The sequence below is a fragment of the Dendroctonus ponderosae genome, unplaced genomic scaffold (assembly GCF_020466585.1).
Source record: "Dendroctonus ponderosae isolate FM_Combo_2020 unplaced genomic scaffold, Dpon_F_20191213v2 Dpon_F_20191213_8, whole genome shotgun sequence".
NCBI lineage: Eukaryota > Metazoa > Arthropoda > Insecta > Coleoptera > Curculionidae > Dendroctonus > Dendroctonus ponderosae.
In genome coordinates this window covers 6052916-6078098 of record NW_026019016.1, presented here as the reverse complement: position 1 = coordinate 6078098, position 25183 = coordinate 6052916, and the positions used below count along the sequence as shown (strand labels likewise).

The following is a 25183-nucleotide window of genomic DNA, read 5'->3' as shown; positions in this document are numbered from 1 at the left end:
AAATACCCATATATTTACAAGCAAATGAAAATAATCATATTTACTCTCCTGCAAATGAATGTAAAATTACGTCTCTGTTTTCTGGTGATACGCGTCATCAACTTTTGCGCGGTGTTACAATTAATGTGCCGACAAAGGCACCAAAAATGATATGAGATAACGATTTTTCTTCTTGGAAAACGCTGAACGGAAAACGAACACTCGAATATCTAACGAATTCGAATAGAAATACTCGAATATTCGAACAGGTATTCGTTAGATATTCGAGTATTCGAATAAAATGCTTTAACGTCACAAAAAGACTAGTAGCAAACTAATTGTGCGATTATATAAAAGTTGTACGTACTTTCCTGACTGTGTTTCAATTACAATGTTGTATTACGCCAAAATACATGCCAAGGCGTAAAGTAGCAAGAACGCTACACATTGAAACTGATGATGGTGGAAAACACCGAAACGTTTTTTTAATTGATAAATGAACAATAAATGACTGAAGAACCCAGGATTTGATTTTAATTTGGAATTATATAAAAGATAATAATCAGATTAATAGGGATTTGATTTCCACTCGTATTTCCGGTCCATATGTTAGTTATTAACAATTTATTGCCAAAAATTCAATGCGGTGCGATTTTTGTTTTTTTGTTTATAATATTATATAATAATGGAGTTATCGGAATGCCCAACGAGATGATTTGTAGAGAATAAAAATGTCTACAAAATGAGGGGTTTAATTAAAACAGTAAAACCTGAAGTAGTAAATAAATTTCCATGAACAGTTTACAATGTACACTTTAGTAGTTATTTTTTCAATATTCCTTGCCAGAGTCCTTACATACAGTTGCTGTGTAAACAGAAATATAAATTAATACTTGCGACTAATCATGTGCATTATTAATAATTGAGTTTGTTTTTGTTTTCTATCAGTAAAATTCTGTAAGCCCAATCAAAATATTCAAATATCTACAGCTTACTGCAAATAATTGTCCATTAAAAACCAAATGTATCACTGACGCAACCTAAAATGCGGACCGTTTTTCCTTCCGACAATCGGATAGCAAATACCCATCGAATAGCCAGCATGGCTATGGGCAGATGGATCGGGCAGATAGCGGAAAGATGTGAACTACAGCGTTGAATGTCCAGTACCATTTTGCTCTCAGATCTTCGTCCGATTATATGATCGGAGTCGGATCGGATAGACGTGACCCGGCCTTAACTTGGAAACATGCGAGATTTAAACACCTAATCGGAATCGGACAAACAGGGAGAACATTTTCAGATATCGAAATATCCAGCCTCGAAAGCGATAGAAGCCAAAATGTATCGGTATCTCGGAAAGCGGATCCAAAAAGTATTTTGACCAGAACTGGTTGGTACACAAAACATACACTAAACTCGCTATTTGATCAGTTTCTGGCAAAATTCGTGTCATTCCAGAAAGGACTGGCACAATAACTAAATGAGAGTCTATTCATTGCAATGATTGTGCCGAGTCCTTCGGACACGACCCTGATGTTTTCGCAAGAACTGATGAATCGTCGGGTAAGAGTTTTTGAGTCAGTGGCGTGCCCGAAGGGCTCAGCACAACAATCGCATTAGAGTTTAATGTCGAAGTTCGTAGCAAATTTACATTATACATACTTACTTGGACGGCTGCGAACAGCTGCTGCTGGTGCTGTCCTCGACTTTGACCGCAGCCGCTGCATCTGGATGATCGCCAGCGGCCGCTTTCTTCTCACTATCCGATGGCGCCTCGGCTTGTGGCTGAACTGGTTCTTCCGCTTGCTTTGGGCTGGGCGAGTCGAAAGTGGCGGCGAAAGCTGGCGGCTCAGAAAACGCGGCCGCACTAAAATCCGCCCAATTTGTTGCCAGTTTCGGGCTACTGCTGGACGCCAACGTGCTCCATGGATCGCTTTTGGCAGACGCCCATGCTGCAGTTGGTTGCTTTCAGTAAACGATCAGGAAGAAATGAAAAACAAGTAACTAACGATCGACATCCATATTCTCCTCGTCATTTGGGACCTCGTCGTCGCTATCGCTGCTGTTCTCGGCCACATCACCTTGATCCTTCTTCTCGATCACAGTCTGGAAAGTGTGGTCTGGATCCTCGAAAACTTGATCATCTGCATCGAACATCGTGTTGATGCTCTGCGCGCATACTTGCTTGAATATGGTGTCGCGCAACATCATATCGGTTTCTGATAGGTCAAAGCTGACGCCCGTGGGATTCTCCATAGTCCTGCAAAACCGATTGCATGATCTCAAAGGGAACGTTTTTCTATTTGAGTTAATCGCACGTACTGCAAAGTGTCTTCGCCGTCGTTAAACGTGTTGTCTTTGAAACCGTTGTAGCCCTCCATGTACAGCGGGGGCATGTTCTGAAGCTGGTACTGGGCATAACACTGTAAACCAGGGTTCGCATTTAAAGTGTGCATACTGCAATCACCCGCATTTTAATGTGTTAGTCGTAGATAAAAAATTATGTATCAGCATCATTTTCGTTTGATTTCAGCCTACCTGTTGTTGTAAGGTGCTGTTCAAAGCAAATGGTATATCCTCAATCTCCTCGCTGTTCTCCATTAAGCTGCTCGGATGAAGCCCGCCCTGAAAATGGCAAATTGGAAACATCCCCCATATATCCACTCGGAGCTTACCAAAAGCATGTCCTGCTGCTCCATCACTTCGGCCAGTTTAGTGATCCGCAATTCCTCCAAAGCGTCAGCCACTTCCGGCTTCAGGGTTTTCAGATGATCGGCAATCTCGGTATTTTTCGAGATCTTAACTATGCGATTGACTAAGTTGATTAAGTGGCCCATATAGCCCTGTCTAATCGCCTTCTTTTCCGCTCTGGAACGAGTCTTAGTGAAATTGAGAACATTGAGTTTTGCGGCAAACTTACTGCTGCTCGTCGTTGTCCTTCCACGCTTTCATTATCACTTCTATTAGATTACATTGGCCTACCAACTGAAAGCAAATGGTAGTGGTTGATTCCGTTGTTCACCGGGCACTTTCACATGAATAATTCTTACATGATCACACAAATCGGAGACCTTCTTTCCTTCGGTGGGTTGTGGAAATGGGATCGCCATTTCCAAAACATGTGCCAGACAGTTCTCTACATGGGTGTGCAAAAAGTTGTTCCACGGGTACTTTAATAACAGATCCAAAAGGACTGGGAAGGTTCCTAAATTGATCAGCTCCATGTTCAATTCAAGGGAGTTCAACGGGATCAGATGGCTGAGCAGTCGCACCACTTGAAGTCGCGTTTTGCCGACTGGCGGGTCCAAAATGCCTGTAGTGGTTAATACCGAAGGTTGCTGAAAAGGAAACACTCATTCAACTTTAGTTGCATGAAGGGCCGCAAGCGTACCTTAGGGGGATCTAATAAAAGTCCGTGGAATTCCTTTAATCTGGTCGCAATTGCTTGGACAGTATTCGACACTATTTTTCGTTTTTGTTCCGTTTCGGCGGCTTCATAGTTGCTTCTGTGCTCGTATGAATAAGGCTCGACTACTAGCATGTCATTTCTAACTGGTGCACTAGATGAACACAACATTTCACTTAAATCAGTGTCTTAATGGAAATTACATTTTTTACTATGGATTTAGGTTGTTGCATCAAACTAATAAAAGTTTCAAGTTGATATTTAATACAAAAAAGCGCATTTTCAAATGATCAGCTAAATACCAACAGCGATTTGAAAATCCTAGTCATTTTTTCCACAAAAACTAAAAACCTCTGTCAATCATGACCGGATAGCTAAGAGCGGTTTTGAAAATCTGATTTAATCATGCCTTTTCTGTCTATTTCCATAAAACCCAACCGTATTTCAATCAATAAATCTAACAGATAATTTACTTACTTCTGTTGGTTAACATCTAAAAGCACCATCAGGATCTGAATGCCGCCCACTATAGAACTTTCGCACTTTCCATCATCGAACATTTGGTCTAGAAGTAATTTGATGGTTTCGGAGCTGAAGCAAAAATGCAACATTGAACCGACTGAAAGCTTACTTGATCCGCTTGCTAAAACTTACGATTCCAGCGTAAGCAGCAGAGGATCGGGATCAGCTCGCTCGTTCCAGCTGCGCTGGACATCCTTGGCGGTCCTGAGAAAATCACACAATAATTGAGCAACATTGTCGTGCCTTTTCTTCTCCACCTTCGGGTTCAGCAGACAAATCAGCTGCTGAATTATCCTTTCACTGTCCAGCCACTGAAAAACGAAACCCGTCAACATAAACTCGAGGATCATCCTTCATTACAGCAACTCACATTCAAAATGTTCTGTCGCATTTCAATGCCTTCCACTTGGGTCATCAGTTTCAGCATGAGATCCATGATAGCGGACGTGCCCAAGTGACTGATCAGCAAGGGCAGAAAAGTGTCCCTAGCTTTTAAAAAATCTAGGACCTGCAAGCACGTGAGTTGATAGGACAGCCAGTTCTGGAGCGCGAAGGACACAACGGGATGTTCGGGATTCCGGTTAATTTGGAGCATTACAACGTGTGGTGTGAAAAACGTCCAATTGACCAAATAAAACGATAATTTCCCAGTTTTAGTATAAATCGAAATTTTGCCCAACATGTATCACAGTGGGGATAGGTTGGGGGCAAGGACAGGGAGGAGAAATTCACGTTATAGTTTTGGTACACTACTAAATTGTTTTCACACAAACAACACAACATTGAAAGCTACTGTTAAACAAAAAATCAATCCATACAAAGAGTTTGTTGAGGAAATGGGGAAGAAATTAATCAATTTGAGAATATGCTCATGGAGCGGGCACTAAAATAATGCCCATTCCTCATTAAACACCTTGTATAGCGTATTTAACAAAAATATAATATAACAGATCCAACTGAACCCTGTACCCCCAAAAAATTCGTTTGCCTTAAAGGAGTATTAAAATACTTCAATGACTTTAAACCATCTTCAAGCGAATACTGATGCGAATCCTTCAGCTATTGAAAGTCCTTTTCTCTCAAAAATCAGCTTAGCAGCCTTTGAAATTCTAATCATTATTCACCAGAACAATTAAACTATTGATTAACTCCCATAATAAATTACTCAAAACTATTAGAAAACATCAACACAGCTAGCAAAGGTTCCAAAAAGATGTTCAATTGAACATTAACCAAAACCACTCCAGTATCAGGTTCTTTTGAGGCACCTAGTGGAAACTCAGAGAAAAAGCATGGGGAACAAACCTGTTCAGTCTTTTTTGCGATAAGGCCGCCCATTATCTTACTAAAGTAGGAAGCCAGCAGTGGGTTCAGAGGTGGCTCATTCTCCAGGAATCCGTAGAGTTTCTCCAACAGTCTGCAAATAGATCAATCTACTCTACCTTCTACGGATGACTGAAAATATGCGCACCTTTCATCGCCTGCCAGCCGTTCATTAATAGCTGGTATATCACAGGTCAATAGCTCGCAGGCAATGTTGGGATATTTGAATCTGATGTTCTCGCTAATCTCTACTGAAGGTTCGCGAGTGGTCAAACTGACCAATTCCTGCATAACTTCCGGCTTTAACAAACTGCCAATGAAATACACAGGATTAGTTAATCATTCAGGAGATTTAAAGTACAAAGCGAAGCTTACAAGTCAATTAGAGTTTTATTCTGGACTCTGCACTCGCTAATAATGTCTTCAGAGTCCATGACTTCCTCCAGAGTGACATCCTAAAGAAATTTGGTTATTGGCTTAAGCGTTAAATTTGCTGATACTTTACCTCCTTGGCAAAAAGGGTATCAATCTGTGATGAAGAGGGGGTGGTGTTATACTTCCAGAACATGTTGGATGATGCTGTAAACAGAGTAAAATTCAATTTTCATCTTCCATTGATATCAACAAGTGCCAAACATGAATCATCCGAATGCTATATTCAAAGTGCACATTTAAGATTATTTCAAATCCCACTACGATTAGAAAAGGTTAACAAGACCTCCAATAAACGGTCAATTAACTATGAAAGTTACTGTGCAATTATCAGTCCTGTACTCGGGTGCTACGTCTCAAAATTCACAACATTCATTTGCTTGACAACGCCAGCATTTTCCAAGCCCCCAACTTGGGCAGATTTGAATACTCACCTTAGAAATTGCGAATTTTTAACAAAAACTCTCTCGATTGCTATAAAAATCCTATATTTTTTATAGGTTAGGTACATTTGCTTTGACCTCTGTCAACCTGTTTATTGACTGTTTCGACGATTCACACTTATATTTTAACCACTGGACGCGGCACGTTAAAAGCATATCACACGTTTTGGGATAGATTTACTGGTTTTTTGCCAGCTTTAAATGAAAATATCACCTGCAAAATTACAAAAACAGTCTTTCCACTAATAACTAATACCAGTGACAGATGACACCTATCATTGTTGCCTATCCCATAATGCACTTGTTGACTGACACTGACACATTTCGGCGGGCTATTTGAAATTATCCACTAAATTTATCAGAGAGTTAACTTGAAAAGTAGATAATTCGTTAATAAGTTTTTAATGACAACATTCCAAAAAAATCAGGACACAGCAAGTTTTGACTGTGACGTCACTGAAGCTGACCGTAGTTTTTCTCACTAATCACTAACCATTAAATTGGCAATCTAGGATATCCCTATAAGGAAAACAAATGCAATGAAATGATGAAGGAATCTATATTAATTTAAACTACTCTCCTACTATGAAAACGCTGCTAAACCTTAGCAGTCTTTGCAAATGCCCTTAGAATGTGAGCACGTATGTTCACATCCGGCGAAGAAAACGAATGAAACTTAATATTTGCCTTATTTCATATGGGATAACACACATACTTACGTATCGAACACTTCTTGCTTTATCCCATGTAAAATAAGGCAAATATTACTAGTCCTGATGCGAACAAATGCGCGCTTACTTTCTAACACCAATCTGACTGCAAAAGGTGAAAGTACCAGATTTTCGATTTTTTTTATTTACAATAAAATTTCACAGTACGCATCAAACCTGCTAAAGACCATTGAACAGCACCCATTTTAAGAATTAGGATTTAAGTGTGGGATACAGCGTTTGGTCTTTGGTGACTGGCAGTAGTTTTCCGGAGACACTAATGTATGGGCCTGTGTAGTACCGCACGAATATACTAGACCCGCGCTTTAACTGTTGGTGCCTGCCCAGATCGGCCCAGCACCCCAGCCAGTTGTTGTAGTGAGGCATGTAAGGCGGCGAGCCAATCTCGAGGCCGGAATTGTTCACTGCCATACAACTGGACACCACGTGGAATGGGTACATGATGGAGGATGCAATAAACTGAAAAACCTTCCCATTAGAACCACTGGAAAATTTCTGAAAAAACTCTTACGTTCATAGTGGCTGATGTGTAGACTTTGAGTTCCTTTTCTTCAACTAAGTAGCGGTTTATTGTGTAAGTGAGGCCTCCGGCCAGTAGCACGATTAGAACATCACCCAACAGTCGTGGCACCAGCCCGGTGAAGAATCCCAACACTCCGTTTTGCTGATAAATCTCCTTAATGGACCCAAATAATCCCCTGAAAATTTGATAATTAAATACCTACCTATTTGTTATTGCGTATGCTTACTATTTGTAATAACTTACATGTATTTGGCTTCCCGACCTACAAACTGCGCCATCATTCGTATGGTGATAACATGGAAAGGGTGACTGACAACCATAGCGGCTGCGTGACTGATCAAGTCGGACTTCATTGAAGCAAGCCACATTTGCTTCCTGAAAACTTTCTAGTTAGTTAAAGTGCAGGTGATGGAATAAGGCAATATTTGCCTGTTTTCTTCAGTCTCTTCCTCCTCGAAGACCAAATTTTCAGACACAGGCATCTTAAAATAGTCTGTACATTTCTGAGCAGCTATTGCGCTCAAGAGATTCCCGCACAGTTTTGGGGCCAGACCAGTGTAGAGTCCAGAAAATCCATCGACAGACTTTATGTGCTTGACTAAAAAAATAATCGGCTTTATTACTGCAAAGGCCTGGTGATAAATTGAGCCTCCAAAACTTGTGATTTTCAGCTTGCATAAGTTTTAAACCTGTGAAACCAAAGGGAAACTTACCATACTCAAATATGTTGGGCAGTTTGAGAGCAGGTTTGCCCAGTAACGTTTTGGCGGGCCGGGGGGCGATGGGCTCGTATCCAATCTGAAAAAACCGCCAGTAAACATCCACAGTGGGCCCCACAAAGCACTTACCTGTATCAGAATCTTGGCATAGTCGAAAGGGTGTGAAGCGGTGTTTACCACTATTCGCAGACCGTAATTAGACCATTTACTCTCTTTTTGTTTTGACATGACTTCGGGATTTGACATCATTTCCAGGTGTTCCATGTTTCCCTTTGGAAATTTTTTTATACCTGCGGCCCCTCACCTGCTACACCGTAATTTTAAATCAAAGATAAAGACGAGTTTTAAATTGCTGTCATTGTCACTGGGACAACTCCAGTAAAGTTAGCGCAAAATGGGAATTTTTGTAGTTAAAACCCTGCCAGAACAACAGATTGATTAGAATTAGTGGGCCAAGATCTATAACTACCCCCGAAACTAGTCAAATCTTGGAATTGCTTGGAATATTCCTTTAAAAAGCTATACTCATGAAAAGGCAACACTGTCCCCCACTACTCGCATGCATGGGACAGCCACAGAACATACTCCCAGGGGGGATATTTTGTGGGGACAGGATAGAGAAAGTTTTTTACAAATCATCGATAAAGACAGAGAGTAACCTCTGTGATCTGTGGAGTTGTGTTTATCTCTGTGTCAAACCGTCTGAACAAAAAATAAAAACCTGTGATAAAAACGTAGAACTGTCATTACACGAGAGTGCCCAGGCCCCATAGAAAAAATAAAATATTATATATTTATATATAAATAATAAAAAAACTTATTTTACTTACTCTAGCCAGGCCCCATATAGTTTTAGAAAAGTACATGCCCGGCCGTGATAGATAAAGAGTTGTTACGGTAAATCATGGATGTATTTTTATTGAATATACCTATTTGTTATTAACAACACAGAATATTTGTCGATCACTTGGCTCGTGATATGGCTCGACATCGCGACATAAGAAATCTAGACTATGAAGACGGTAAGTATGGAATGGTGATTGGTTTTCAAGAAAGCTGCAATGGTCAATTACGTATAATACAACCCATTGTATGATAGGGATTTCTATTTACCATGATCCTTTGAGCTTATGTATTTCTAGTCTGAATTTTGTGCGTTAGTTAGGTAAAAATCCTTCATTTTTTACTTCAGAATATGATGGATACGATGATGTCTATGGCCATTCTGTGGATGATGACTACTATATTTCCCCCAGCAATAGACAGTTCATTTACAACAGGGAAACATCAAGAGATTCCCGCTTTGAACATGCGGATGATATTCAAGAAGTGGACGAAGTAGATGAACTAACCGACATCCAGAAGGCCAAACTGAATTCATGTATGCATGAAATTAAGAACACTTTAGGCACTGTTACCATTTCAAAAGCCAATCTGGTGGGACTAATATTGAAATACCAGTTCAATATTGAACTGGTTGTAAATGCGATTTTGGAAGATCCGCAGTTTGAAACGAATGATGAAACTATAAAGAACAGAGGTGAATTCGAGTTTACGAACCAGCTGAAATAAATTAACTGGTCATCGACTGTACTTTTCAAGGGGCTTCGCTTACTCGACCGTCCGTGGTTGATCCAGTACCAACGTTCGTAGGCAAAGTGGTAACTTCAACAACCACCAACGTAGTCAAAGGCTTTAATCTGCCATCCAGAGATGCGAAATTGCCCCCAAAAGTGCTTGAATTAACAAATAAGGATCTTACCCACAGAGTCAATAGCACCCCTAACGCTCAAAGCCCTTCGTCAGGCAGAGGTCAAAGTCCGGCTTCTGATAGGGTCACACCGGAGTGCTCTGAAGGAGAAGAAAAAGGTAACATACATTTTTATGAATGAGGCCAAGAATGGATTCTATTAAAGATTTATAATTGTATGCTTATACGTTAATGTTTTTGCTAAACTGAATAATCTGCTAGTTGGAAGACCGGATCTTAAAGTAGATGCAGAAGCTGTGTATAAAAAGGAACGGGGCCTTGGCAAAGAACACCTCTATATGGTTGTTATTGGTCATGTCGACGCTGGTAAAAGTACTTTAATGGGGCGGTTGCTCTGCGAACTGGGACAAGTATGTCGCCAAAATTAATTCAACTAGAATACAACTTTGTTATTGCAGGTAAACAAGAAAACGATGCACAAGTATGAGCAGGAGAGCAAAAAGGTGGGAAAACAAAGTTTTATGTATGCGTGGGTACTGGATGAAGCAGGCGAGGAAAGGAACAGGGGCATTACTATGGATGTTGGCAGGCATTCATTTGAGACAAAAAATAAAGAGGTATTTTAAGAAACATAAAAAAAGCTCTGCTATAAAAATTCCCAAGAAAGTAAGGCATATTAAGACCTTTTTAACACGAGGATACAGTTGCCCGCTGATTCGTGTCAGACCGAAAACTCCGATGCCATTTACTTGTAGCAAGACAGCAAAGTAGTAGCTGGGTTCTCATAATTAGCAAGTCCATAAAGGCACATAGAAAATCGGCCCCGGAAGTCGTAAAATTGCCAGAGCGAACTGAACTCACGGCTGATCGAAATTCAGTTGCCGAAACTGATTGTGAAAAGTATCCCTGTGTGTACGGTTCCATAAGGCTCTATGTTAAACCAGTATCCGAAGCAATAGTTGCCGGGTAAAAGTATCCTCGTGTAAAAGGGCTCGTAAAGTTTATACTCCTTTCTCGTCTACATCTCACCAATAAAACGCGTACGTGGACTTAAATTGAATTTACTTACAGATTACTATTTTGGATGCTCCAGGCCACAAGGACTTCATTCCCAACATGATTTCGGGTGCCGCACAGGCTGATGTCGGTTTGCTAGTTGTGGACGCCACCAAGGGGGAATTCGAAACGGGCTTTGATTTAGGCGGTCAAACTAGGGAGCATGCCCTCCTGGTTAAGTCTTTAGGTGTTAATCAACTTACCGTTGTTATTAATAAACTAGACACAGTGTCCTGGTCGAAAGATCGGTAAGTTTGGCACACAAATCGAGCCGTATTAACGCATGGCTATGACAAAAAACTTGATGAAACTGACCTCAAAAACTTGTCTACCGAAATATGTATGTGGAGTTTTGTCTAAATATTATTATTTTATGCTTACTTGCAGGTTTGATGAGATTGTACAAAAACTAAAGTCATTCCTTCGACAAGCAGGTTTTAAAGAGAACAATGTCAATTTTGTGCCTTGCAGCGGGCTGACTGGCCAGAATTTAATTCAACCTCCAACCGAAAACGAAATACTGGAGTGGTACGACGGACCATGCTTGATTGAGGCCATCGGTAAGTTTTCAGCACAAGTGTGCAAGTTTAAACTACTGCTTTTACACATGTAAGTAATTCACGATATTTATCTTTCTAGATAAATTTACATCACCGGCGAGGCCCGTGATCAAGCCATTCCGGTTCTCAGTAAACGATATTTTTAAAGTAGGCGCTATTTGATCAGTGGTCTGCCTAAGTATACTCAGATCAAGATGTTTTAGGGTACAGGATCGGGATTTTGTGTTGAGGGTCGAATAGAGACGGGGCTGATTAATATCGGAGACAAAGTGATGATCTGTCCCAGTAAAGATCAATCTGCCGTCAAGACCATAATGATCGATGACGCTTCTAAAAGAATAGCTTTCGCAGGTAAAAGAAGACATTCATTTTATTTTTGTATCTATTTGTATATGAATATGTTTTCATTCTTTACTCTTCAGGAGACCAAGCTACGCTGACGCTTTCAGGTTTGGAAATCCAGAATGTCTCCATCGGTAACATACTGTGCGATGTGCATTATCCTATTCCGGTGTCCAATAAATTCGAAGCCAGAATCCTAGTGTTCAGCGTTGCAATTCCCATTACAAAAGGTTATTCGGTGAGTAACGCAATTGGACCCAATAAAATAGTAAATCCATTCCATCTTCAGGTCATTCTACATCATCAATCCTTGGCTGAGCAAGCTGTGATAACTAAACTTATTTTCCAACTGAACAAAAGTTCCGGCGAGGTGGAGAAAAAACATCCACGGTATTTGCGAAAGAATTCCAACGCCATAGTGGAGATTACAGTCTCAAAGCCTATCGCTTTGGAATTGTTCAGCGAGTGCAAGGAATTAGGTCGAGTGATGTTACGAGTGGCAGGAACGACGATTGCCGCAGGACTGATTACTAGGATTATTTCTGCAAATTAAGGTGTGAAAGATAATTTGAATTGTTTTGTTGTTTCGTCAGAATGTCACCCAGAATTTTTTTTTATAAGGTGTGTAGCTAAATTCTAGAAATAATATGGCTGCTAAAGCAGCGAACATATCTTTGTATTTCAACTATAGGTGCATGAATTATTTTAGATTTAAGTGCCGTTTACCCAACAAACTAAAGTAAAGTGCACATCTGGACTACTCTGCAGCTCCATCGTCTACACTTTTTATTCAGAGGATTGCTTGTCTTGGTTGATCGTATAAGCTAACCAGCAGGCCAACGCAATGCCCACCACCTATCAACGAATTTTTCCATCATGTTCGGGCAAACGATTAGTCTTGTATAATACAGGCTGTATCAATTAATGTTAAATAGAACAGAACATAAACATGTCAAGGTCTGGTTCAGTTAGAAAGCATTTTTTTTCCATCACAATGGCGAAATCACTACTCTAATGTAGGTAAACGCTCACCTCGATAAAGGCAATTCCAATGCCCACTCCAATCAACACTTTGGAATTCGCATCTATTTTAGCCTTCATCTTCTCGAAGCATCCGCTCGAATAGACGTAGACACCCGTAGACTGTCCCTGACAGTAGGCGTCTTCCTTCGGTAGCTCATTGTCCGATCTTTGAGAGTGGTCGTGATCATTATCCTCGTAGCAGCACGAGTTGGGCCACATAGCAGGAGGAATGTTCCAGTCGCTGGGCTTGTCTATTCCACAACACTTCAACTGGAAAGCGAGTATGTTTTCAGAGCAATTCGAACCTTAGCAAGACTGCTGTAACTTAAGGCACGTACTTTTTTCTGCAATTTGTCCCACGCAAGTTTTTCGACTCTGTTGTCTGTGTAATTTGCCATCGACTTGTGGAGAGAACTTTTTAGGGTGTTTGCAAAATCGGTCTTGTAAATGGCTGCCGAGATCCCAGCTGCCATTTCCAAGATGAAAATCACTACTAGTAGCCCAGCAAACTAAAATATATTAATTAATTAAACTAATATACAGGGAGTCCCGTAAGCACATGATCAAAAAGGGCACCGCGGCATTCTTTGTATGAAAAGAAGACGATCTGACCTAACTTATATTAACAAAAAATGTCTGGCTCGTCTGCTATTGATGGTCAAATTTCTTTAAAAAAAATATTTTTTAAAATATCAGGAGAAAATGTGTATATAATAATGCCTAACATTGTTAAGTGGTAAGAAAACAGAAATATTTTTTTCGTAGGAACTGTGAATGATACAAGATTTTACAAAGAGCACAAAATTGTGAATAAATGATTAGTGCATCAACAAAAAAAATGATTTGATTCCATCCACCAAATAAAAAGTTCTGGTAGTTTTTGTACCACGACACTCAAGAATTCACCACTTGTCCAAAACGGCTGAACTCGATTGTTTCATCAAAATATGAGAAAATACATCGTACCATTCTCCCGGTATTTCGAAAAAGATAAATTTTTTGAAGAACTTTGACCATCAATAGCTGAGGAGCCAGACATTTTTTGTTAATAAAACTTATGTCAGATCGTCTTCTTTTGATGCAAAGAATATCGCAGTACCCTTTTGATCATATGCTTACGGGACACCCTGTATATTTTGCCAAGCGCCTACTTACTGCAAGAAGAATATTGTATGATTCGCGAATAGCTCCAAAGCAGCCCAGAAAAGCGATAATGAATACTATAGATCCGGTCACGATTAGCACTATTGGGGGTCCGAATAAATCGCTGGTGGTAAAATGCCCAACATCTGAGACATCGGCCAACACCAGTGCTCCTGCTGTAATAATGCCTAGACCGGATACCTAGAATAACACAATATCTTATAGATCGATGTAAAAYTATATGGATATGCTATTAAAAAGCCTGCTGAGAACATGACAGACTTTCTTTTAATTAAAATGTCTAATACTTYATCTCGTCATTTCCTTTTGTCTCAGAAATACAATTGTTCTTGACAGAWTGGTTCACAAAACGAAAATATGTGTTCTGGTCAACGAAAGCAGCAAAGTGATTTTTAAGCTTGAAATCCTAAAATTTTGCCGATTTGGACCGTTTAAGTCTAAATGCATTTACTTACATCTCGTCACTTCTTTTTGTCACAGATCACAAATCCTCTTTGATCTGTGCCTTTGGTTTCGGAAATGTCACTTTCTTTGACAGATTGATTCGCATAACGAAAATGTGTGTTTTTTGGTGAACAAAAACAGTAAGGTAATTTTTAAGCTCGACATCGGAAAGTTTATCCGATTTGAGACGTTTTAGTGCATTTATACCTCATCAGTTCCTCTCGGACATAAACTTGTTCTTGACAGATTGGTTCACGAAACGAAAATATGTGTTTTGTGGCCAACGAAAGCAGCAAAGTGATTTTTAAGCTTGAAATCCTAAAATTTAACTGATTTGGACCGTTTAAGTCTAAGTGCATTTACTTACGTCTCGTCACTTCCTTTTGTCACAGATCACAAATCCTCTGTGATTTGTGCCTTTCGTTTCGGAAATGTCACTTTCTTTGACAGATTGATTCGCAAAACGAAAATGTGTGTTTTTTGGTGAACAAAAACAGTAAGGTAATTTTTAAGCTCGACATCGCAAAGTTTAGCCATTTCAGACGTTTTAGTGCATTTATATATCATCAGTTCCTTTCGTCTCGGACATAAACTTGTTCTTGACAGATTGGTTCACGAAACGAAAATATGTGTTTTCTGGCCAACGAAGGCAGCAAAGTGATTTTTAAGCTTGAAATTGTAAAATTTAGCCGTTTTGAGACGTTTTAGTGCATTTACATTCTGTCACTTTGTTACGTTTCGGAAATATCACTTCTCTTGACAGATTGGTGCACCAAACGAAAATACATGTTTTCTGCCCAAYGAAAAGWACAAGGTTATTTTTAAGCTCTAAATCGTAAAAYTTAGCCAATTTGAGACGTTTTAGTGCATTTACATATGGTCACTTCTTCGTCGTTCTTTTACAGATTGGTTCCCAAAACGAAAATTTGTGTTTCCTGGCCAACTYTAAGAGCAAAGTAATTTTTAAGCTCGAAATCGTAAAATTTWGCCGTAGATCGTAGATTTGAGACGTTTGAATTTAGGTCCGACTACTGTAGAACAAWTTTGGGTATTCCTCAAATTCGAACAGAATATTCCATGGGATCTTAATAAAAACCACAACAATGCTTTTGAAATGTCGACCTTAATTTACTATGAAAAATATTGTTAAATCGATACTGCTGAAATGCACGCGTATTTATAGTCAAGCAGCTAAAAGCTCAGCGGTATTTTTCTGAAACGTAAAAACTATATCAACCTGATATGTGGTTATTAGTGACTATACTACCACTCTAACATTCATATTTTTTCCTTTTGAGTGCTGTTGAGAACTAAGACAAATGTCCATGCTCAACTAAATATAAAATCACCCAATTGTCAAGACAGTTTTGCACATATACAAATTCTTCGCACCTTCTAATATCAGCAAGTCAAACTTACCGCAAAAACCAAATTGAAAACGAACAACATGTACTTGATAAAACTCATACCCCAAGACTGCATTTTTAAAGCTGTACAAGTAAATGTGTGTAATAAATTGGGAATAGTTGATCAGATGAGTCTTTCGCATACACTAATAAGGTTGAACCATGATACAATGTATTCATTGTATCATGAGGTTGAACTTAAAGCAACACTTCTGCCATGCGATGTTGCCGTCATAAGATGGAATACTCAGCCCTCTGTTCTGTCTATTGCGCTGATTGTATTGTGAATGTAAAATGAGTCAAACAGTGTGGATTCAAGTGGGAAACGTAAACGTGACCATGCCCGTCAGATGACCACTAAAAAGTTTTTTGTCAACTTATATTAAAACCAATCTTAGATTTATGATTTTTAAAGGGCATGGTACAATGGCAACAACGCCCAATATTTATAACCGCCCCCCAGGTCCCCAAAGCGGGTGTCTGTATACGGAAATTAATGTCGATCACACACTCAGCATAACGATTATTTAACGACTTGCGTTATATGCTTTAAATCAACCGGATTGTTAGTTTTAGCTATTGCGCCTCGAGTCGTTGTAAACTGTAACAAAACATTATTTTATTTAAGAAAAATATATTTTGCGATTTCCTAATCTAACAACTGAAAATCAGCTGACCGTTTTTTCATTGGATCTTCACATATTCTCTTCAACAAATGTCTGCAGTATTGACTTCTCGAGAGGTATTACTAAGTACTCGGTACCATCATCCAATGATCTCTTAGTTTTGATCATTTTGTGATCAATAAATTCACTCAGCTGCGCCCTGAGTGCCAAGTCGGAACTAACAATAAATCTTTCTCTGCAGGTCATGTACAAGTCCTTAAATGCCATTCCCTGGTAGTATTGGCCCCAATTCTCAATTTGATAGTTGGCTACAGTCAAGTAAATAGATTTTGAGTTTTGCGTCAGCGATAAAAATATGTTGCGCAACGATGACAAAGCTACAGCACTGTTTTGTTGAGTCATTGAGGACATCTCGCATTCGGTCTCATGCTGGTAGGTCGAAAATGTCGTTACGTCCCACCAAGTGAAGCTCAGCTTACTAAGCTTATTGTGATCCCATATCAATGGCGCATTAATGTGATCTATAGTGGCTATGAGGTGGATGCGTTTGTTACTGGCCAACGCCGCCAACACGCTATGCGCTTTGGCGCTTTTGATCGCTTCAATGTTATTTATTAATAGGAACACACTGATTTCAAGCCTATCCACTTCTTGGATTATCAGATCCACTGCTTGATTCAGGTTTGCAGGCCTTTCTCTCAACTCTAACAAATCTCCAATAATACTGTCCAACACGCTCTTGATGGTTAACGTAGGAAAAAATCCATTGATAACTATAGCTGGCCTGTCTTGTAATATTTCGCTTCGAAAGTTTCGAAGCAGGTGTTTCTTCGAACCCAGTCCATATAACAACAGAGAAAAGTTTTGACTCAACACATACAGCCATTTAGTGAACAACTTTTCATATCCCAATTCCAGATTTTTCATTGATTTCACATGCTCACTGCTGTGCCTTTTATTAAGCAACAGTTTTTGCAGTTGATATTGGGGCAGTCTTGGGGTGTGCAACTTATCCAATGTGTTGTTGGAAGTTTTACTTCCTTTAGATGAACCCGAATTGGCAAAATACTCTTCTGTGTCTATGGTGTATTTAGCGAACGTTTTTGACTGGGTGCCATCGCTTGCCTCAAATTGAATACGTTGCTTCACTAATGGCTCTTCACTTTCATCTGATCCGCTGCTCGCAGAACTGCATGATTCCTCCTCGTACTCGCTTCCACTATCGTCAAACATATGCGGTATTCTCCTTCTGACTTGATGTGTAGCCTTTTGGGCCTCTTGTATTATCAGATCCAAGCCATCCAGATGCTTGCGTTTCTGAAATGCAAATATTGCATTTCCTTTAACAGTTTCGTTGGCATGCAGTATCTTGGGCTTTTCTGGACTGATAAATGCCTCCTCGTCACTGCATTGGAATTGTTCATCACTGCTGCTGGTCTCCAAAGATGCTACAAGGCCTGCGGATTTCAAGTTGGACGTGTAAAGGGACTCGGAGGCTCGTAAACTTGGCTTGGTTTTGCGAGAGGTTCGTCTTAATGGAGAAGAAATTGACCGGATTTCTTCCTCCATTATGGTATTAAATATGCTTATGTGATAAAAAACGGCGATTCGGTTTAAAACAGTCACCCTATTTAGAATATTGAAAACACTAAATTTAGGTTACGTACCTGGCATCTGGCGCCCAAAACATATCTGCGTCTTCTTTTCAATCCATCTTCAATCTTTGCTATTATTAGCTGTTATCTACTTCTTCTTCTACACAATGGGTTCTGTGGTATAACTAACAAATTTACTATTATACATACATTTAATGGCCTCGAATAATGGGAATTCTCTTCATACAAGTCGGGTAACTTGTGGGATAACACTAAAACATATATTAATGTTGTAAATTTTTTCAGTTTTTATTTATCCTACAGCACTGTGAAAAAGATGGACAGTAGCTATAATTTACCCTTTGTCCATAAAATTTGTAAAGTTTTCTGGGGCAATAAAGCACATTCTGATTTCTAAAAATTTAAATATTATACCTACGACCATTGGGACATCTTTGACAAATGGCAGTCGGTAATTTCCCATTTTGCATTGCAAAACTAACCTAATTTACAAGTTTTGGAATGCTAATTATTTCCATTATAAAAATTTCGCCGTATTTCCAGCAACCCAGGCGAAAAAACCAACACTGAGCCACATGTGGAAATATTTTGACGTACATTTGTTAATTTGCAAGTAGAAGATGCTCTCTTGGCTGAGCTGATATTTTATGCCAAGGACCTGCACCTGTTGGAAACGCAGGGCACATATCAACTGAAGAACCCGCAGACAAATCATGGATTGTCTTTTCGCGTATTATACTGATAAATTTACGAAAATAGACGGAAATATTTTTGAGCTGTTTGCCAAGTTTTACAGCCTCGATTTGTACGTACCTCCCATTCTAGTTGTTTAGTTTAGTGATCAGCAATAGCTTTTCTTAGGTCTCCAGTGGACTCATGGCTGGAAACCCAGTTCAAGAACAAAATAGGAAAGGACGATTCATTGTCCACGATTTACAGACAAGAGGGCAACAAGTGCTATGCCAAGAAGGACCTGCTAAAGAGTCTGGAGTTTTATACTAGAAGTTTATGTTGTGCCACACCCAATGGGAAAGAATACGGGCTGGCTTTGGCCAACCGGTCAGCCGTGTCTTTTGAAATGAAAGAATTCGAGGTTAGTTTTGGTACTACCATTGGTCCTGAAATGTACTATGATATGATAGGCTTATGGCTAGCATTACATAGATCAGTAGTTATTAGATAGCGCTGGCTGTTCTAATACGTAATTTAAAATTAGCCAAACAAATCATTTTCTGAAAAGATCTGAATTGAAACTAGAGAGTGAATTGGATTTTGGGTTGCTAGAATGTAGGTATTAAGGATTTGAAAGTCACCCTTTACTCAATCAGTGTTTTTATGCGCAGAGTTGTCTAAGAGATATAGAATTGTGTTTTCAAAGTAACTATCCAAAGGATCTGAGACCGAAAGTGTATATCAGAAAAGCAGAATGTTTGTACGAAAGTGGTCAGCAGAGCAACTTGGAAAAGTGTATCCGAGAGGCGCTCAAGTTCTTAAATGGAACGAAAATTGTGGATAAAAGTGAGCGAAAATACCATTCTTATGCGAGTGAATAAAACAGTTCGGTATTTTTAGATAAGCATATATTGAAATTGAATCAATTGCGGGGGTCCACTTTGAAACAGAATAAGGTTGACATGTGTAGAGATAATTCTATTGTCGATCTTCCAGGGTTTGAAGATGGGGAGAATCAAACGTTCGCTTTTGCGTCTTCGAAATTAAAAATGAGGTTTGAAACATAACGTTTACCTTAGAATTAGATCACTAACGCCAGTGAATTTTTCTTCAACTAACATTCCAGCACATTAAATAATAATACACGTTTTTAGTTATGACAAAATTCGTGGAAGGCATGTTATTGCTCAAAAAAGTATTCAAAGAGGAGATGTGCTTTTTGTGGAAAAGGCCTTCATATTCGCTCCAGTCTTCAAGGAGAATAAAGAGTTGTATTCTTTTAAATGTTACAATTGCTTAACAGACATTATAAGCAGTATTCCGTAAGTATTTTGTTGTTTTAGCTTTGCTTTCTTGGCCTGCAAATCTAATCCGAACATTGTTTCTTAGGTGTCGTTCGTGTACTTTATGCGTTTATTGCAATGAAAACTGTAGAACCTTCTCGTGGGAAGAATGCCATAAGTGGGAATGTGCAGGAATGCAGGCGAATATATGGTATGATCTGGGCATTGGGTTCCCTGCATTTAAGGCAGCGCTGAAAGGAGTCAAGTCCGGATTCAATATTATTAAGGGCGGTTATGACGAGGATTTGAAACACTTCGGCAGCAAAGAGGACAATTACCCTTATTTCAATAGATTGGTCTCAAATATTTATAAAAGTAAAAATGCTGCGCCTTATATAGTGGTACGTAACGGCAGAAGCGTTATTGTTTATGCTAATTATATATACAGCAAAAGAGTGCTATCTAAATCTATTCCAGATGTCAGCGATAATTGTTTCATATTTGCAAAAGTATACAGACTTCTTCTCTTGGTTTCTGCAGCAGAAAAACTGCCCCAAAAATAATTCCAACAGCCTAATCAAATACGTAGGTGGCCTTATCACTAAGCATATTGCCCAGTTGTCTTGCAATTCGAGTATCATCGAACATTGGACCTATTCATCCACTGATCTTCTTTTTCCCGATATTCTCATCACGGTGGCCTGTGGCATGTTTCCCTCGGTCAGCATCATGAATCACTCTTGCCGTGCTAATGTGACCAACTTGTAAGTATTACCTTGCTTATTACGATTAATTAACTGGTAGAGATATTAATTTTTTAGTTTTATCTGTGATACAATTGTGGTGAAAGCTATCGAAGATATTGAAGCAAATGAGGAAATTTTCAACTGTTACGGCATCGACTACCGGGGAATGAACAGAGAACAGCGTCAAATAGCCTGTAAGAGTCTATATCATTTTGATTGCAAGTGCGTAATCTGCAGCGACCAGTCTAAAGAAGTGGTGTGTATTTAAATGCTTCAATGTGCCAGCAAAAAGTGACCGTAAGGAATTTCCATTATTGTTTTAGGAAATGTTGGATAGCTACATTTGTCCCAAGTGCAGAGGTTTAGTTCCGGAAATACCAAACGCATCATTCATGTTTTGTTTTAGTTGTGGTGACGAGGATTCCTTGCGAACTTTTCGCAAGAAGAATGAAGAGGCCCAAAACTATCTGGAAAGTAAGTGAACAGACATTGCATTTCAGTGATGTGAGAGAATAAAATGTTATTTATATTGAACGGTATTGATCTGCAGGTGGAGAATCCAATCAGTTGGATATTTTAATAAAGAGTTTGACGATACGGGAACAAATTCTGTACAAGCATCATAAAGACTTTGAAGAGGTCTACTATAGATTGTACAGCTATTACGTAGAAATAGGTGAATATATTGTTTCTGATATATCATTAGGTTTATTTTGAAAATTTTAATTATTTTGTGTCTGTATGAACCTAAATATTGCTTGTTGTAATGTTATTCTCTAGAGTGCAACGATAGAATGTCGCAAATCATTTTTTTAGGAGATGCTGAAAACATGTTTAAATATTTTCATTTATGGCTCGAAAATGAAAAAGCACGACGAGGCGAAAATTCACGTGGCATCGGCACGAAACTGTACGAAGCAGCATTAGCCATTTTACACTGTTTAAAAAGTAGTCATCCAAATAACTGCACGAACTTGAAGTGAGTATTTCTTTGGTTTTCCCGATCTTTAATAAAGGATGTTTTACCTTTAGATCATTTTTACAAAACGTGGAACACATGATCAAAGAGGCCAAAATAGTCTTGAACCTGTATTATCCAGCAAACATCACAAATAGGTTGAGTAAAAAAATTCAGTTTATTTCGAATAAATGATGATTTAACTTTTAGAATCAATAGAAGCTATATAATTTTACTAATGTTTTTTTTTTATAAGAACTTGTGAGTTTAATTGCATGCTCATCAATAAAAAAATGCTTTTAATGTTAGTATCTTTTGTGTTGCTCAATAAACAGTGTTTCCTTGTTTTCTTCAATCCATCAATTGCAGAAGTAAATGGTAAATGTATGGTGTAGGTAAACAGACACTAATATATAGAAAAAGCTAATCGTAATTAATCTTTTGTTGGTTTGGAAGCATCATTGTTCCCTATTCTTGTGGACCGCTTGAAATGGATGGTGAATATTGTCGATTATTTTAAATCTAAAGGGTCTACCTTATAAACAAACATGAAGCGTTTATTTCCAGTGCATTGCTAAGTTCTTTCCGTTCGCTTTCAATCGTCTCCAGAAGCGATTCCACACTGGTTGCGTGCTTTTTATGCAAATGTTGCTGCAAGTGTTGCTTGTACTTGAATGTCTTGTCGCACAATGAACAACTGTAACTTCTGATGTCACTGTGCGTCTTCATGTGGGTTTCCACCGAGCCTTTTTGACTGAAGGCCTTATGGCAAATCTGCAATCAGGCCGTATTAAGACAAGTCAAGGTTCAGTCAAGCCTTTTTGCTCATCAACAACCTGACAAGCGTAGGGCCTGTGATTCAAGTGCAATAATTGGTGACGCTTCAACACGGATTGGGTGAAAAAAGATTTGCCACACTGATCGCAAGTGTATCTTCGGATGCCCTCCTCTTTGTCCAGATGCTTCTGCACATGGTATTTTATTCTCTTATTGCTGAGCATTAGGCTACATTTGGGGCACTTTTCCGTCTAAAAATCTCTTCCACATTAGTGACTGGAGGGCTAATGTTAAATCAAAGTGAAAAAATAGCGCAGTTCAGTATACCTTTTCGTGCACCGATTTTTTGTGCAATACTAAATTTCTTAGAGAACTGTATGCTCGACTGCATAGTTCGCATAAAAATGGCTTTTCGCCCGTGTGTACTATTCTTCGATGTGTCTCAAGTTCCCCGGGTGTGGCATAACCCTTATTTAAACACATGGCGCATTTATAGTTTTTGTGATTGCCGGTATGCTTCTTTTTATGGTTAAACAGACTCTGAATTGACCTGCAAAACAAGACTGATCATATTGAAAATTAGTACTATTACTTATTAAGTTTTGTTTAACAGTCTAAGCTAAATTGTTCAGTGAAAAAACCAGTAATACTTCGGTCGTACTTACGCAAATGCAGTTTTACATATGTCGCATTTATAGGGCTTTTCGCCAGTGTGAACGCGGGAATGGTTGACCAATTGTTGCTTGCTTTTGAATTTTTTCTCGCAAATGTTACATGGGAAGTTCCTGATGTCTGAATGCGCCATGATAATGTGCTGTTGCAGGCGATTTGAGCGGCCAACTAATACTTTTTTGCATATTTCGCATTTGAATTCATGCACCTGAGTAATTGCGTACAATTTTTCATGTTAGTTTAAATACGTATGGTGTAGCTACCCTAAACAGCCATAGGTACCTTTCGCTTCTTTTCGGCTACTTTCGAAGGCTTCCTGCCGGCATTTTTTCGAACAGATTGCTGAAATTGCTCTTTTTCTGAACTGGACTTAACTTTTTCATCGGGTGGCAACTGTGGAGACGTGGTTGTATAAGAAATTTTCTGCTGGCTTTTCTTTTCCTGTTTGATTGGCAATCCTTTAATACAAATAAACGCAAGATCTGGTTCTGGTGAGTTAATGATACTGTTTTTCGAATATATTTTTTCTTTCAAACAATTGTCCGATGAAACTATTAACTCACGAAAGTCGTACATCACGAGCAACTGTTGATAACATTTGCAGCACAAGTGCTGGGGCAACTTGTCCGGTTCGCAAATCTGAAGAATTATATACAAGTAGTAGGTACAAAGTACTAGAGTGCAAAGGGCTTACCTGGATCAACGCACATTCCTTAATTAGTTGGCATACGGTTTTGTTTGCTTTAGTTAACGAGGAAAGAGGCACTCTGTAAGTTTCAAGAGCCAGTTCTAGACAAATGCGACACGACTCTTCCATAATTGGAAGGCTCAGATGTACTAGGAGTGTCCACTTTATTTTACTATCATCCCCCACAGCAGTTTTGATTTTCAATAATTATTATCATCATCATCATATGATTGAAGTTTTTTGTCTGTGGTCTGAGCAGAAGAGCATAGATTATCAAACTATTCTGAGACAAGTCTGGTCTGAGCTTGCATACAGTGATTTCTAGACATATACAATAGACAAAATAGAGTGTGTAGTCTGTCGTCTCTTCCTCGCACTACTCTCCCCGATAGATAAAGACGAGTAGACGACGAGTTATGACTAGACATAATTATTCGCTTTTTGAATATTCGAATACTCGAATTGTTCGAGTTTGATTCCGAGCCATAGAACAAGGCTTATACCTAATACGTAGAGCCCTAATACCTAATACATACCTGTTTTGGTAAATAGAAGTTTGTTTTGATTAATGTAACCTCAAACTGACTTGCGCATGTCATTTAAGCGAGGAGTCAGTGAGGATATATGCGCCAGAGACAAGTCTACTTGTCTCTGATATGCGCTAGTAAACATCATAGAGTAAGTAAAATATTTTACTTTCTCTATGGTGAACATGCAGTCGCGCTTATTGGTAGCTCCAATTTTCAATGGGCGCAAATCTTGACACCTCTGGCCCCAGTGAATGGCGCGCAGTTTCAAAATTTGCATTTGGTGTTAACGAGTATTTAAATCAATTTCAGTATTTGTTTGAATTGTTCCTATGTATTACATATATGACATGAGGATATCAGAAAGGTTTGTTGAATGTAGGCAATTCCTAGCTTATTTTAAAAATGGCGTTCTGAACAAAATTAGTTAATTAAATGCGATTTAAACATAACTTAATAACGTCTTTTTTATTCGAATTAATAAAAAACTGCCGATTTTCACATAGAAACAATGATGCATGCTAAAGAAACACAGCGTCAGAGCTGTCAAGATGCTGAAAGGAATTTATTTAAATATGCTCCTTCAATTTGTTTGACAAAAAATACTTTACGGCGCTAAATGTAAATTTTGAAACTGCGCGCCATTCACCGGGGTGAGACCTGTCAAAAATCGCGTCAATGGAGTATTGAAGCTACCACTAGACGGGAGTTTAGTTGAATTGCTCTTTGATTGTATGCGCGAGATCAAAAGATATACTTCAAAAGTGCAAACGCTCCCTGGTGGCTAAAATTATAACTACATGTTAACCAGTAAATTGACATTTATTTTGT

At 38.9% G+C, this 25183-nt stretch overlaps 7 protein-coding genes and 1 long non-coding RNA gene across 14 annotated transcripts in view; 3 read left to right on the top strand and 5 right to left on the bottom strand.

The window, feature by feature from the left end:
- The window catches only part of LOC109534341 (serine/threonine-protein phosphatase 6 regulatory subunit 3), a 9034-nt gene extending 2641 nt beyond the window's left edge, over positions 1-6393 (bottom strand). Inside the window, exons 1-16 of one of the 3 annotated variants that reach the window (XM_019899992.2) lie at positions 6100-6393; positions 5739-5812; positions 5609-5688; positions 5382-5543; positions 5216-5327; positions 4281-4451; positions 4043-4221; positions 3866-3979; positions 3374-3542; positions 3033-3320; positions 2903-2967; positions 2658-2850; positions 2521-2607; positions 2305-2405; positions 1992-2242; positions 1645-1934 (exon numbers count right to left, since the gene is read on the bottom strand). In XM_019899992.2, coding sequence (XP_019755551.2) covers positions 1645-1934; positions 1992-2242; positions 2305-2405; positions 2521-2607; positions 2658-2850; positions 2903-2967; positions 3033-3320; positions 3374-3542; positions 3866-3979; positions 4043-4221; positions 4281-4451; positions 5216-5327; positions 5382-5543; positions 5609-5688; positions 5739-5801 — 2325 coding nt within the window. In that variant the 5' untranslated portion in view covers positions 5802-5812; positions 6100-6393. The remainder of the gene's footprint in view (positions 1-1644; positions 1935-1991; positions 2243-2304; positions 2406-2520; positions 2608-2657; positions 2851-2902; positions 2968-3032; positions 3321-3373; positions 3543-3865; positions 3980-4042; positions 4222-4280; positions 4452-5215; positions 5328-5381; positions 5544-5608; positions 5689-5738; positions 5813-6099) is intronic. The other 2 variants (XM_019899990.2, XM_019899991.2) reach the window with 2 other exon arrangements.
- Positions 6394-6648: 255 nt separating this feature from the next.
- Positions 6649-8689, bottom strand: LOC109534344 (mitochondrial carrier homolog 2). Its single transcript, XM_019899994.2, has 6 exons — positions 8211-8689; positions 8076-8160; positions 7792-7960; positions 7606-7737; positions 7351-7537; positions 6649-7298 (listed from the first exon to the last, which is right to left on the bottom strand). The coding sequence occupies exons 1-6, from the start codon at positions 8343-8345 to the stop codon at positions 7032-7034; spliced, it is 975 nt and encodes a 324-aa protein (XP_019755553.1). The 5' UTR covers positions 8346-8689; the 3' UTR covers positions 6649-7031.
- Positions 8690-8760: 71 nt separating this feature from the next.
- Positions 8761-12721, top strand: LOC109534359 (protein HBS1). Of its 2 annotated transcripts, none has more exons than XR_002171624.2 (12): positions 8761-9103; positions 9274-9621; positions 9684-9950; positions 10054-10202; positions 10251-10409; positions 10864-11096; positions 11236-11408; positions 11488-11555; positions 11612-11759; positions 11831-11988; positions 12040-12371; positions 12460-12721. XR_002171624.2 is itself a non-coding variant. In XM_019900014.2 (12 exons), exons 1-11 carry the CDS (start codon positions 9061-9063, stop codon positions 12301-12303), a joined length of 2010 nt encoding a protein of 669 aa, XP_019755573.2. In that variant the 5' UTR covers positions 8762-9060; the 3' UTR covers position 12304; positions 12460-12721. The 2 variants fall into 2 exon arrangements, 1 of the variants encoding a protein (XP_019755573.2); XM_019900014.2 differs by having other exon boundaries at positions 8762-9103; positions 12040-12304.
- LOC109534362 (CD63 antigen) lies at positions 12394-16336 on the bottom strand. The gene is made up of 5 exons (XM_019900019.2): positions 15801-16336; positions 13929-14117; positions 13112-13282; positions 12783-13043; positions 12394-12605 (listed from the first exon to the last, which is right to left on the bottom strand). Exons 1-5 carry the CDS (start codon positions 15861-15863, stop codon positions 12537-12539), a joined length of 753 nt encoding a protein of 250 aa, XP_019755578.1. The 5' UTR covers positions 15864-16336; the 3' UTR covers positions 12394-12536.
- LOC125505379 lies at positions 14401-15496 on the top strand. The gene is made up of 2 exons (XR_007282136.1): positions 14401-14882; positions 15287-15496. It is a non-coding gene; the product is annotated as an uncharacterized LOC125505379 (long non-coding RNA).
- Positions 16337-16404: 68 nt separating the features above from the next.
- Positions 16405-18074, bottom strand: LOC109534360 (origin recognition complex subunit 2). Its single transcript, XM_019900015.2, has one exon. It carries the CDS (start codon positions 17980-17982, stop codon positions 16483-16485), a length of 1500 nt encoding a protein of 499 aa, XP_019755574.2. The 5' UTR covers positions 17983-18074; the 3' UTR covers positions 16405-16482.
- A 372-nt stretch (positions 18075-18446) lies between these two features.
- Positions 18447-21996, top strand: LOC109534358 (SET and MYND domain-containing protein 4). 2 transcript variants are annotated; one of them, XM_048669083.1, is made up of 13 exons: positions 18447-18834; positions 18891-19122; positions 19373-19547; positions 19602-19755; positions 19856-20023; positions 20091-20385; positions 20462-20748; positions 20806-20986; positions 21054-21082; positions 21137-21204; positions 21281-21406; positions 21547-21709; positions 21763-21996. In XM_048669083.1, exons 1-13 carry the CDS (start codon positions 18743-18745, stop codon positions 21881-21883), a joined length of 2091 nt encoding a protein of 696 aa, XP_048525040.1. In that variant the 5' UTR covers positions 18447-18742; the 3' UTR covers positions 21884-21996. The 2 variants fall into 2 exon arrangements, with proteins under 2 accessions (XP_048525040.1, XP_019755572.1); XM_019900013.2 differs by having other exon boundaries at positions 21054-21204.
- LOC109534361 (zinc finger protein OZF) lies at positions 19593-24472 on the bottom strand. 3 transcript variants are annotated; one of them, XM_019900017.2, is made up of 8 exons: positions 24362-24472; positions 23832-24146; positions 23420-23776; positions 23131-23345; positions 22793-23015; positions 22525-22716; positions 22224-22462; positions 19593-21197 (listed from the first exon to the last, which is right to left on the bottom strand). In XM_019900017.2, the coding sequence occupies exons 2-8, from the start codon at positions 23952-23954 to the stop codon at positions 21194-21196; spliced, it is 1353 nt and encodes a 450-aa protein (XP_019755576.2). In that variant the 5' UTR covers positions 23955-24146; positions 24362-24472; the 3' UTR covers positions 19593-21193. The 3 variants fall into 3 exon arrangements, with proteins under 3 accessions (XP_019755576.2, XP_019755577.2, XP_019755575.2); XM_019900018.2 differs by having other exon boundaries at positions 23832-24076; XM_019900016.2 differs by lacking the exon at positions 24362-24472 and having other exon boundaries at positions 23832-24282.
- Between the last annotated feature and the right edge of the window lie 711 nt (positions 24473-25183).

Excerpts from the sequence above, each read along its gene's own strand:
- LOC109534361 (XM_019900017.2), bottom strand. The coding sequence starts at position 23,954 with ATGGAAGAGTCGTGTCGCATTTGTCTAGAACTGGCTCTTGAAACTTAC. Across the intron at positions 22,717-22,792 it reads AAAAATCGGTGCACGAAAAG|ACGGAAAAGTGCCCCAAATG; the intron begins GTATACTGAACT and ends AGAGATTTTTAG. Across the intron at positions 22,463-22,524 it reads ACAGGCCCTACGCTTGTCAG|ATTTGCCATAAGGCCTTCAG; the intron begins GTTGTTGATGAG and ends GCCTGATTGCAG.
- LOC109534358 (XM_019900013.2), top strand. The coding sequence starts at position 18,743 with ATGGATTGTCTTTTCGCGTATTATACTGATAAATTTACGAAAATAGAC. Across the intron at positions 20,749-20,805 it reads CGTGCTAATGTGACCAACTT|TTTTATCTGTGATACAATTG; the intron begins GTAAGTATTACC and ends TTAATTTTTTAG. Across the intron at positions 21,710-21,762 it reads AATAACTGCACGAACTTGAA|ATCATTTTTACAAAACGTGG; the intron begins GTGAGTATTTCT and ends TTTTACCTTTAG.
- LOC109534362 (XM_019900019.2), bottom strand. The coding sequence starts at position 15,863 with ATGCAGTCTTGGGGTATGAGTTTTATCAAGTACATGTTGTTCGTTTTC. Across the intron at positions 13,283-13,928 it reads CATACAATATTCTTCTTGCA|TTTGCTGGGCTACTAGTAGT; the intron begins GTAAGTAGGCGC and ends AATATATTTTAG. Across the intron at positions 12,606-12,782 it reads TTGGAATTGCCTTTATCGAG|GTGGTGGGCATTGCGTTGGC; the intron begins GTGAGCGTTTAC and ends ATTCGTTGATAG.
- LOC109534344 (XM_019899994.2), bottom strand. The coding sequence starts at position 8,345 with ATGGAACACCTGGAAATGATGTCAAATCCCGAAGTCATGTCAAAACAA. Across the intron at positions 7,961-8,075 it reads GCCCAACATATTTGAGTATG|TCAAGCACATAAAGTCTGTC; the intron begins GTAAGTTTCCCT and ends TTATTTTTTTAG. Across the intron at positions 7,538-7,605 it reads GGTCGGGAAGCCAAATACAT|GGGATTATTTGGGTCCATTA; the intron begins GTAAGTTATTAC and ends TCAAATTTTCAG.
- LOC109534359 (XM_019900014.2), top strand. The coding sequence starts at position 9,061 with ATGGCTCGACATCGCGACATAAGAAATCTAGACTATGAAGACG. Across the intron at positions 9,104-9,273 it reads AAATCTAGACTATGAAGACG|AATATGATGGATACGATGAT; the intron begins GTAAGTATGGAA and ends TTTTTACTTCAG. Across the intron at positions 11,409-11,487 it reads ATGCTTGATTGAGGCCATCG|ATAAATTTACATCACCGGCG; the intron begins GTAAGTTTTCAG and ends TTATCTTTCTAG.
- LOC109534360 (XM_019900015.2), bottom strand. The coding sequence starts at position 17,982 with ATGGAGGAAGAAATCCGGTCAATTTCTTCTCCATTAAGACGAACCTCT.